Consider the following 12,166-nt stretch of genomic DNA (forward strand, 5'->3'; position numbering starts at 1 on the left):
TCATCGATGACATCCTGTTCTATTCAAAAAGCAGAGAGGAACATGCTCACCATCTAGCTCAGGTTTTGCAAGTTCTCATAAGAAAGAAGTTGTATGCGAAATTGAGTAAGTGTGGATTTTGGTTTGAGCAAACCACCTTCCTGGGACACATCATATCAAAGGATGGAGTATCAGTGAATCCTGAAAAGGTTGAAGCGGTACTCGGTTGGGAGAAATTGACATCAGTTAAAAAATTTCGTAGCTTTCTGGGAATGGCAAGCTATTACCACAGGTTCATTGAAGGATTTTCTAGTCTAGCTGCTCCCCTAACCCGACTCACAAAGAAGAATGCCAAGTTTGAGTGGAATGAGGATTGTGAAAGAAGTTTTTCAGAACTAAAAAAGCGGCTGACTACTGCACCTATACTGGCCTTACCGAGTGGATCGGGAGAATATACAGTTTACAGTGATGCTTCCTATCTAGGCCTAGGTTATGTTCTAATGCAGCATAGGAAGATCATAACCTATGGGTCCAGACAGTTAAAAAGTCATTAAAAAAATTATCTCACCCATGACTTAGAGCTTGCCGCAATCATACATGCCTTGAAAACTTGGTGCCATTATTTATATGGAGAAACCTTTTAGATCTATACCGATCACAAGAGTTTGAAACACATATTCACTCAAAAGGATCTCAACATGCATCAGAGAGGTGGATAGAGCTTCTTAAGGACTATGATTGCGACATCTTATACCATCCGGGTAAGAACAACGTGGTAGCTGATGCACTCAGTAAAAAAAGTACAAGTATCTTAGCCCATTTTATGGTTTCAGAATACAGGCAATTGGGGCCACACAACATGTTCGACTTCAGAACTTGATGAGAGTCACATGTTTGGGTCATCTGACCGTCCAACCTGAGTTAATCCAGAGAATAAGGGAAACTCAGTCAGCTAATCCCGCCCTAGTAGCCCTCAAGAACGATGTAGAACAGGGAGTTAGCTCAAAATTTCGTGTCTCCGCCGATGGATTACTCCGATTCCAGGATAGGGTGTGTGTTCCAGGTGACAGTGAGTTAAAGAAAGACATTATGACAGAGGTCTATAGCTCAAAGTTTGTCATGCATCCCAAAAATACTAAAATATACCAAAGCATGCGATCCCGGTTTTGGTGGAATGGGATCAAAAGAAACATAGTTGACTTTATATCTAAATGCTTGGTATGTCAGTAGGTCAAGGTAGAGCATCAGTGCCCAGGCAGGTTACTTCAACCATTACCAATCCCAGAGTGAAAGTGGGAACATATCACCATGGACTTTGTGACAGGGTTACCTAAGACACGCTCAGGACATGATGTCATCTGGGTAATTGTTGATCAGCTTACCAAGTCTTCCCACTTCTTGGCCATCAAGACGACCGATCCCTTAGATAAGTTGGTAAGAATGTATATCCGAAAAATAGTCAGATTGCATGGAGTCCTAGTGACAGTGGGTCCGATAGGGACCCCAGGTTCACTTCTCGGTTGTGGAGTAGCTTTCAGCAAGCCATGGAAACAAAATTGTCCCTCAGTACTGCCTTCCACACTCAAACTGATGGACAATCAGAAATGACAATCCGTACACTTGAGTATATACTCTGAGCTTGTATCCTTGACTCTGGGGGCCATTGGGATGACCATCTACCCCTTATAGAGTTCGCCTACAACAACAGCTACCAAGAGAGTATTGGCATGGCTCCGTATGATGCATTATATGGGCGTCCATGCAGATCACCGATTTGTTGGGAAGAAGTGGGCGATAGAAAATTATTCGGCCTGGAGCTGGTAGAGGATACTACATCTAAAATAGTTAAGAAGATGAACATTCAGACAGCTCAGAGCAGGAAGAAGAGTTATGTGGACACCCGGAGGAGAGATTTAGCGTTTAAGGAATGCGACCGGGTGTTTCTTAAGGTTTGGCAAGAGGGGAAAACTGAACTCCTGATTTATTGGACCATTTGAAGTCTTAGGCAGGAGATTAAGGACAAACAGGAATGAGATGTGATCTGATAAATTGTTCGGCCTGGAGCTGGTAGAGGAGACTACATCTAAAATAGTTAAGAAGAAGAACATTCAAACGGCTCAGAGCAGGCAGAAGAGTTATGTGGACACCCGGAGGAGAGATTTAACGTTTGAGGAAGGCGACCAGGTGTTCCTTAAGGTCACTCCTTTTAAGAGAATCAGTAGGTTTGGCAAGAGGGAAAAACTGAACCCCTGATTTATTGGACCATTTGAAGTCTTAGACATGAGATTAAGGATAAACAAGAATGGGATGTGATCTGATAAATTGTTCGGCCTGGAGCTGGTAGAGGACACTACATCTAAAATAGTTAAGAAGAAGAACATTCAGACGGCTCAGAGTAGGCAGAAGAGTTATGTGGACACCCGGATGAGAGATTTGGCGTTTGAGGAATGCGACCGGATGTTCCTTAAGGTCACTCCTTTTAAGAGAATCAGTAGGTTTGGCAAGAGGGAAAAACTGAACCCTCGATTTATTGGACCATTTGAAGTCTTAGACAGGAGATTAAGGACAAATAGGAATGGGATATGATCTGATAAATTGTTCGATCTGGAGTTGGTAGAGGAGACTACATCTAAAATAGTTAAGAAGAAGAACATTCAGACGGCTCAGAGCAGGCAGAAAAGTTATGTGGACACCTAGAAGAGAGATTTAGCGTTTGAGGAAGGCGACCGGGTGTTCCTTAAGGTCACTCCTTTTAAAAGAATCAGTAGGTTTGGCAAGAGGGAGAAACTGAACCCCCGATTTATTGGACCATTTGAAGTCTTAGACAGGAGATTAAAGACAAACAGGAATGGGATGTGATCTAATAAATTGTTCGGCCTGGAGTTGGTAGAGGAGACTACATCTAAAATAGTTAAGAAGAAGAACATTCAGACGGCTCAGAGCAAGCAGAAGAGTTATATGGACACCTAGAGGAGAGATTTAGCGTTTGAGGAAGGCGACCGGGTGTTCTTTAAGGTCACTCCTTTTAAGAGAATCAGTAGGTTTGGCAAGAGGGGGAAACTGAACCCCCGATTTATTGGACTATTTGAAGTCTTAGACAAATGATTAAGGACAAACAGAAATAGGTTGTGATCTGATAAATGGATAAGGTGACAATCTCACTAGATATCCTGGGATATGGTGGACGGATCGGATTCATAAGGAACCCTACCGTGAATGTTGTCTCATACCGGACGGGGTATGGAGACTTGGTCATTTGGTGCTCATACCAAACGGGGTATTGAGGTTTAATGTCTTGGCGCTCATACCGGACGGGTATGGGGACGGCCTTGGAATTAAGATTGTTAAGAAAAATGATTCATGTGTAGCGGGGACACCCCTATGGATCCCCATGGATACTAGTAGACTGGTGAAACGAGAAGTGGTGATGATCAATTATTGTTAATGAATACGAATTTATGATATATTCTATGTTACTGATTTTGCATGAAATTGTAATCTGTATGATAGTATTGCTTTTATAAATTGTTTCCATAAATTCTACAGTGGTAAGTGAACTGTAAATAATTTCATTTATGATAAACAAATCTATTTAAATCTACTGCTCCATTGGTTGTTTTTTATTTTCTACCAACATTTGCTTCTATGATGGCGATATATTGTGATATTCTTACTGGAGTAGTGTAACTCACCCTTTATTTAACCATTTTAGATCAGGATGACCTAGTTCCCGAGTCCAATTCGCAAGAAGGTTACGAGTAGATGCTATATACTTTATAATTTCTTTTATTTTTTCTATTTTTCGTATTTCTTTCAGAAAATTTGTTCTGTAATGTTTGTTAGTACTTATGAGTTATCGTGTAAAGGATATTAACATTAACTTTTATTTTATTTTCGTATTTAAATTATTATATGCATTTTTTTTTTAATTTTCGGAACCGTTACATATATACATGTGTGTGTCTATATATACATATAACTCGCAAGATGTATTAATTTCCCCTTTTTTTGCCAAAAATTAATAGTGGGTATTGGTTTATTGCAATAATGTATATGTGCATGTTTTGAGTGGAATAAAATGAAATAATTAAAATTTGAAATTGAAATCTTGGTGAAAGTTAAAGATAGTGGAAGTTCCACTAAGCATAATTTGAGGAACAACTAATCAGCATGGTTTTTAGAGATGTCAAATACATAAATATATATATATATATGTATATATATATATATATGACAACCACTTCATATATATAGCTCCTAACCCAACCCATTCAAATAATTACAAATATATAGCTAACCCACATGCATATACATATATATATATATATACACACAACATAATTTTCCACCAAATGACTTATCTCAATAATCCATATATGGATCAAACACTGAAATTTTGGTAGTGGGGTTAGACAGAGAATGTGTTTTACGATTTATCTCACATGCTTTTCATGCGCAGCTGTGTCTGGAGACACAATACACACACACACACACACATATATATATACATACATATACCTTATATTTTCCCATTATGAAAATTGATTTTCTAATATAATGAAATACGGAATTAGGCAAAGAATAATTAATAAATTAGGACTTGCTTAGAAACTGAATAATTTTTAGATAATTAGTGATTAAGTCACGCAATTTATTTGGCTTTAATGGATAATAAGTTTGAAGTTTTCCATATAATTAAAGCGGGACATACATGGTAATTAAAGATAATAATTATGAAATTGAAAGTAAATTACAAATGAACCCCACTTTATACATATTTAGAAAATCTAATCAGAAATAATTTTTTTTTTTTTTTTTAATATTGTCATGTAGATCATAATTAATTAACACATCCCGTTAAATAACAAAGATTCTTAACCCATCAAATACTATTTTCTTATATTATATTATATCATCACAAATGAAATTGAAAACATCATCTATACACATACACATACACATACACATACACATACACATACATTCATGAATAGATATAGATATATATATATATACATATGTGTGTGTGTGTGTGTGTGTATCACGTAAATTACTTGATTTTGTTTGAATTGATTAAGATATTTTTGAAGTGAATAGTGGTGACCGCAAGGAACATAATCTGAACCCGGAACAGGATAAGATCTTCCTTCATCCAGTAAGGGGACAAATTGGTAATTACGAGACATTGAGACCAGAGAGGCGTACGATAATAAGGGTGTGGTTGTGAACACTGGAAAACCAGCTCCTCCTCTGTCCTTTCTTTTCCGCCGTTCGATGGGACGGTGGAGTAGATTAATTTTTATTTTAATCCGTTCAATGGTACGAACTTTTTAAATTCTTGACTTTATTTTAAAAATCGATTGATTCGTAATCATGACCGTTTAACGCCTTTTTTAATTCTCTAATTATGGCGATTAACGCCGTTTGTTCATTTCCGTTTACGTGGTATTTTCGTAATTATAGCACATCATTTTCTTTTTCTTTTTCTTTTTTTCTTTGTTTTTCTCGTGACATTTTATTGCGGGTCCCAGCGAGAAGACCAAACAAAAGAGTGAAGTGGACCCCACGGGTTATCGACCTTCGAACATAATTTGGATTATCTATTTTACTAAAATTACTTATTAACCCAGATATTTTCTCTATTTACTTTTTTATATTAAAAAAAAAAAAAAAGCCAGTTTGTCCGAGCACCAGATTTTTTCTCTCTTTCTTTCTTTCTTTCTTATTTTGCTTATGAGTTTGTGTTAAATTTAAAATTCTGTGGGTTCGACATTTTCTTTATTTCTTTAAATTCAATTTTCGTATTGATATCTTGAAAGATATTTATATATGTTTATGTTTATAAAGGGAATATTATAATTATAATTCAAATATTTTACACTCATGAGTACTTCAATAATGGGTACTCATAAAAAAAAAGAGCTTTATATATATATATATATATATATATATATATAAAAGAAAAACTTTTTATTTTGAAAAAAGTACAAGAGAAATGAAATTGGGTTACTTAAATTATCAGCAAAATGGTATAAAGTCAAAAGCAAGCTCTTGAAATCAAATCATGTTACATAATTTGGAACACACTTGTGTTAAAAGTAAATTTAAGTAGTGATTAGGAGAGTTAAATAATTTTGTCTTTTGGTTAAGTTTTAGAGTTATACCATTTTAGGTCTAATTGAAAAAAAATTAATTATAAAATTGGGTGATTTAGTAAATTAATGAAAATGGCAAGAGCAAAATTTTTTTAAAAAAGAACAGTAAAGTTCAATAATGGAGAAAATTGGGGAATTAAAAAAAATTAAAATCAGATGGAGGTTGAACAGGTTGGAGGCCAATGGTGAAACAGTAGTAATAGTAGATGTGGGACCCACGTGAAAGTATAGATTTTACACACACACACATATATATATATATATATTTTTTTTCAACCCCATAGTCAAAAATTAGGGCCCAAATAAAGTAAAAAATTAAATTAAAAAAAAAAGACCCTCTGGCTATCTCATCTCTCATCATCATTACCCTTCCCCCCTTTTTTTTCTCTCTTTTCTTCTTCTCTCTCACTAACTAATCAAAATCCCCTCCCCCTCCCCCTCCCTTTTTCCTTTTTATCCCCCTTAATTTCTTGCTCAAAATTAGCTCCAAAGCTAATCAAACTCACATACATATATACATATATATAATTATTTTTAAATAATTTAATTTACTTCGCATGAAAAATAGGGCATCACTTGCGTTTTGGTGTGAGTTCAATTTCAGATACATCCAAACAAAGCCCACGACCCTTAAGTTTCAAAAACCCTCATCCCTATGCCATGTGATTCCTCACCTGCCAGTCAAACTCCCGTCCATCCTCTCTCCACGTGTCAATCTGCCAGCCATCCACGTGAAGAACGAATTCGGAACAAGGATAGCAGTTATCTCCGTGTCCAAACAGGAGAGAAAATTTTGGATCTGGATTCTGGAGCTTGCATTTAATTTTTGTCTGAGCCTGAAAAATTTGGCGTCATCATCATCATCTTCTTCTTGTTCTGCTTTTCGGGTCAAAAGCTTATATGGGTACTGAGATTGAGATCCAAGATCCGACTGAAGAAGATCTTGTAAAAATCCAAGAGGTGGGATCCGGTGTGAGTGAGAGTAGCGTGGGATCAGTGTGACACAGAGCAGAAGGAAATCAATGATGGGTTATGGTGAGAAAGCAGAGTACTTTTTGAGAGAAAGTACCTGGACCCCACGTCAATCACAGACTTTGATTCGACAGATGGATGCTATGAGCTTGGTGGTGACTCCATCACCATTCATCATGTTTACAAATCCAACACTTGATCTTGCATCACCATCACCATCACCATCACCATCACCATCATCATGCTTCTCAATCTGGGTCTCCTTAGTTTTCTAAATTCTACTTAATCAAAAATCAGTTACAAGTAATTGCTAAAATTCTAGTGTCAACGCGGTGAGATTCTTGTACATTAAAAAAACTTGCCACCTAGTACTGCTCCTCAAAATTTACTATAAACCCCCCCCCCCCCCCCCCCCCCCAATCTTTGTATTCACTAAATTTCTCCTGATCAATTATTAAAAGACAAATCATTAACTCACTTGACCAAAATGATCGAATAGGATCGATCCGAACCAAATTGATCGGTCGGATCATCAAAGATATAAATCAACAGATCGAACCAATAAAACCAACTACCATAATTAAACTAATCGCGAATAGCTCATAGATGTAGAAAAATAAACCATTGTCACAGAGACAAAATAGATCATTCACATGGGCGCTTAAGATGAACAGAGAAATTTTGGATGTATAAAATGGGAGACAAGAGATTAGGGTTAAGGGAGAGAAGAGGATTAGAGAGATGGGAATTTTTTCTTTTGGCGCTAAGAAAACCCCATTTCTCTTTTTCTTATTTTTTTGCAATTTCGCAACATATATTAACACCATATAAACATCTCATAAAAATAAAAAAAAAATAAAAAAAACCCATCGGTGCCCTCCACTTACATCTCATCCTCCCCTTGAAATATAAAAAGAAAAAAAAAAAGACGTTTAATATATTATCTATAAAATACTCCCTATGATAATAATTAAAATAAAAACCTAATTTCTCAACTTAGGATTATAAAAAAAAAAAAATTAGGAAAAAAAAAAAAAAAAAACTAGAAATTAAAACCCATTTCCAAGTATTCTTTTATGCTGTAATTCTCTCAAACTTCCACCGGTAAGAGTTGAAGCTCCCAAGTTGCAAACTTCGACCCGATTGAGTACCCGACTTGGCCTTCACTTCTTCACATCACGTTGCAACTCGAGGTGTTTTCGTCACTGAACGCGTGGGTATACGGGTCGGCTGGTGGAGGCGGGTACGGGTATGGATACGGGTAATGATACGGCGGTATGTAATTGACGGCAGGCGGTGGCCTGGCGTACATCATCGGCTGGAATCTTTCATTAGCGCCGCCCATTGCTCGGTTCTGGTTCATCACTGCCGCCATATACTGTTGTTGCTGCTGGTGGTACGGATTTCCGGGCATAAGATCCGGCCCGGCTCCCTGAAAATATCCACCACCACCACCGGCTCCACCTCCGTTCATGGCGGCTGCCGGTAAACCTTGAACAGCAGGGACGTTACCCAGTTGACTAATGGGGAGATTACCCATTTGAGACATCGGCATACCGAGGTTACCCATTTGACCGTTCGGCCCGCCGGCGCCGCCCATGCCCGGAAATCCATTGTTCAGAGGATGAACCCCATCATTTCCCTTCTTTACACCATTGTTGTTACCATTACCACCACCACCCTTGTTATTATTTTGCCCACCACCGCCGCCATTGTTACCGCTTTTGGCATCTTGTGGTCCGCCGCCGTTTTTACCACCATTTTTTCCAGCTTGATTTTGATTTCCGCCATTGTTACCACCTCCACCGCCCGGCTTTTTACCTCCGTTACCATTTTTACCATCACCTCCGCTTATCTGAACCGGCACAGGGTTCCCACCCCCCCCGCCATTCTTACCTCCATTTTTACCATTTGCACCGCCATTGTTACCACCTTTCAGGGCATTCATAAGCTGAGGGTTGTTACTCGGATTCATCATACCATTCATCAGCATGCCATTACCCATGGCGGGTTTCATCGGAAGAGGATGCCGGGGAGGAGGATCATCCATCTCATCGTCAAAATCATCATCATCCAAATCATCATCAAAATCATCATAATCGTCTTCGTCGCTGAAATCGTCATCCTCCGGGATGTTGAACTTCACAGCTTTCTGATTCGGGTTCTGGTTCGGATTAAAAGGTGGCATCTTCAGGTCCTTCAATTGGGGCAATTTCAGATCTTGGAATCCCTTCATCTGCTGAAGCTGCTGCAGCTGTTGAAGTTGCTGGAGTTGCTGTGGCGTCGGCTGGCCGCCTCCGCCTCCTCCTCCGCCAACCTTTTGGTTGTTGTTATTTCCGCCGCCACCTCCGCCACCCTTATGATTTTTATTGTTACCAGCTTTGCCATTATCAATCTGCATGTTCTTGAATTGGTTCGCTAATTGATTTATGTTAGGTTTCGGAGCTCCCCAAATCTCTGCATGCTTCCCTGATTTTGCTAGCTTCTTGATAAGAATCGCAGGGTCCACATTCCCGGAAACTGTCACTTTACCTTGCTCGGAATCTATGGTGGTCTTGTAAACCCCTGTTCAAACCAGGGCAAAGCAAAAACAATAAAATCAGAACCGTGGGAGTTTTGAAGAAAACGATATAGTTTACAGAATGAACAAAAACAGATCAAGGATTTCTGCGAGATTTAACACGAAGGAAAATGGGGCCAAGGAATATGGATTAATACCATCATTTTTTGAAAGATGAAATAGAAGAGGGAAATGGGGGAGAAGTACCATCAATTTTCTGCAAGATTTTCTTGACTTTCTGCTTACATCCATCACAGTGAATATTAACTTTAAGAACACAGGTCTGCATGCAGAAGCAAATTCAAAAGAACAAAACCATAAGTTAAGGAGAAGAATAAGAAGAAAACAAGATACAAAGAAAAGCAAACAAAAAAAAAAATAAAAGGAAGAAGTACCTGGATCTTCATGAACTCTTCTTTACTCATTTTGTTTAACAACAAAAAGAAACAAACAGAAAAGAACAATTAAACGAGAAAACAGAAAGCTTCAAAGCTACTAGATCTGAGATGGAAACAAGGTGCTCCTCTGTTCTTCTTCTTCTTCTTCTTCTTCTTCCTCCTTTTGGGTTTTTCTCAAGCATGTACAGAGAGAAAAAGGAAAATAAAACGAGAGAGAAAACAAATGGTGGATCAGTTTTGTGAGCAGAGAAAAGTTGAGAGACTAGAAAACAGGAAGAATGGTTGAGTCTTTGGAGAGATAGAGTGTGTGGGTGGACATTGAAACTCTGGTTTTCATCTGTTTCAGGATTGGAAAGAGAGAGAGAGAGGAAAGAGGGGTTAGCAAGGAGAGAAGCAAAGGGACTGGCAGAGAGAGTGAGTGCTGCAAGGTTTCACTCAAGTCTTTTAGGCCTTTATTTATTGGTGGGATATAATGTGTGGGTGTGTATATATAATATATAAATGATGTATGTATATATTGTGAAAATCACTGAGTTTATATTAGGCTTGTAATAGCCACTAGCCACTTAGCCATGTGGGTATTTGGCTTGGCTTAAAGGTTTAATAAATAAATAAAAAATTTAAAAAAAAAAAAAAAGGGGTGAGAAAAAGATAAAGGCAATTGTGGCTTCTCCAGTTTGGGTTTTAGGCTTCTTCAAATTTTTGGAACTTTTGCAATAGTTTACTACCAATAATATCTTTTAAAAAAGCACAATTTTTAAATTCTGATTTTCTTTGTCACAAATTAAAGACCACTTCATAATCTATAAATTTCTAGATTCAAGTTTAAATATATCAATAATAATTATAACTACTATTCTCATATTATTTAATACTGATATGTAAGAACACAAAAAATAATAATAATAATAATAATTGTTGTGGAATTTTGAATGTTTAATAGATGGGTTAGGGTTTAAGTAATAAAGTAAATTAATGAAGAGGGTAATTTATGATATATAATTTTATATTAAATTATATATATTTATATGTATGCGTGGATGAATGTATTGTCAGATTTTTCTCTCCAAATTTGGGTGGTAACCATAAATAAATAATCCAATTTAATGTGTACATGTAAAAATTATTAAATTTTGCATACTGTTTTTGGTACGTTGCAAACATTTTGTTTCCCCATCTAAATTTACCCTTTTGCCCCTCTTTTTGGCCTTTTCCTCTCTTTTCCCCATACTACAACTTTGTAATTTCCAATTTGTATGTACAGGCACACATGATCACGTATACATATACATATACATATAGAGAGAGAGAGAGAGGGATTTATTATTTTTTTGGTTGGTTTTTTGAGTTGGCATAGAACCAGAATTAGCAATTAGGTTGATACTGGTTCAATTTATTATTTAATAAAAAGACACTTTTTATTAATTACAGAATTGAATTGTTTATTTAATAATGACAAATCAAATAATGAAATTTAGGTTCGTAGTTTGACATCCCAAATTTCTAACATCTAATCAATTCTCAATTATAATAAAATTACAAAATAACAATTAGTGAATTATTGATTTTTAAGAATCTATGCAATTTTATTTCAAAAACAGAAGTTATCAACCTGAGTCATTAAATTATATCATTAATTCAGTTTTTTTGAAATCTTTTCTTCATAATTCACAAAACCCACTTAAATAATATATTTTTACAAGAATTGCAATTAACATTTATGTGATATTTATAATTATATAAATTAAATAAATAGTTAGAAAATGATACTTAATTTTCAAAGATTTACATGGTCAAAAGTAGAATTGGAACTAATGGTCAAAAGATCTTCAAGTAGCTACTGACCTTCCAACAACAACAACAAATTAAGTGGGCGACTGCTGCCCTTTTTTTAAAAAAACTATTTAGAAAAGAAAATTTGGACATGAAATCCATTTAAATCCAACGTCCTGAAAAGAGGGAGAAATTATATGATCTCCAATTATATATATATATATATATTGCATTTGGAATTTTACTCTGTGATAAACACCCAAATTGTTCATTTTTAAAAGTGACTTGTGAATTTTACTGTGTGGCAACTAAAGTGAATTAGTCACTTT

The 12,166-nt window shown here is 36.4% G+C and overlaps 1 protein-coding gene across 1 annotated transcript; it reads right to left on the bottom strand.

Annotated features, from left to right (window-relative positions):
• Nucleotides 1–7,815: 7,815 nt before the first annotated feature.
• Nucleotides 7,816–10,535, bottom strand: LOC110819933 (Heavy metal transport/detoxification superfamily protein). The gene is made up of 3 exons (XM_022049287.2): nt 10,062–10,535; nt 9,874–9,949; nt 7,816–9,671 (listed from the first exon to the last, which is right to left on the bottom strand). Exons 1-3 carry the CDS (start codon nt 10,089–10,091, stop codon nt 8,278–8,280), a joined length of 1,500 nt encoding a protein of 499 aa, XP_021904979.2. The 5' UTR covers nt 10,092–10,535; the 3' UTR covers nt 7,816–8,277.
• Nucleotides 10,536–12,166: the final 1,631 nt, after the last annotated feature.

Source organism: Carica papaya, chromosome 3 (assembly GCF_054855325.1).
Source record: "Carica papaya isolate Zhongbai chromosome 3, ASM5485532v1, whole genome shotgun sequence".
NCBI lineage: Eukaryota > Viridiplantae > Streptophyta > Magnoliopsida > Brassicales > Caricaceae > Carica > Carica papaya.

Coding starts and splice junctions, on each gene's coding strand:
- LOC110819933 (XM_022049287.2), bottom strand. CDS start 10,091: ATGAGTAAAGAAGAGTTCATGAAGATCCAG. Junction 9,950..10,061: donor AAGAGTTCATGAAGATCCAG/GTACTTCTTCCT, acceptor TTCTGCATGCAG/ACCTGTGTTCTTAAAGTTAA. Junction 9,672..9,873: donor AATCTTGCAGAAAATTGATG/GTACTTCTCCCC, acceptor TGGTTTGAACAG/GGGTTTACAAGACCACCATA.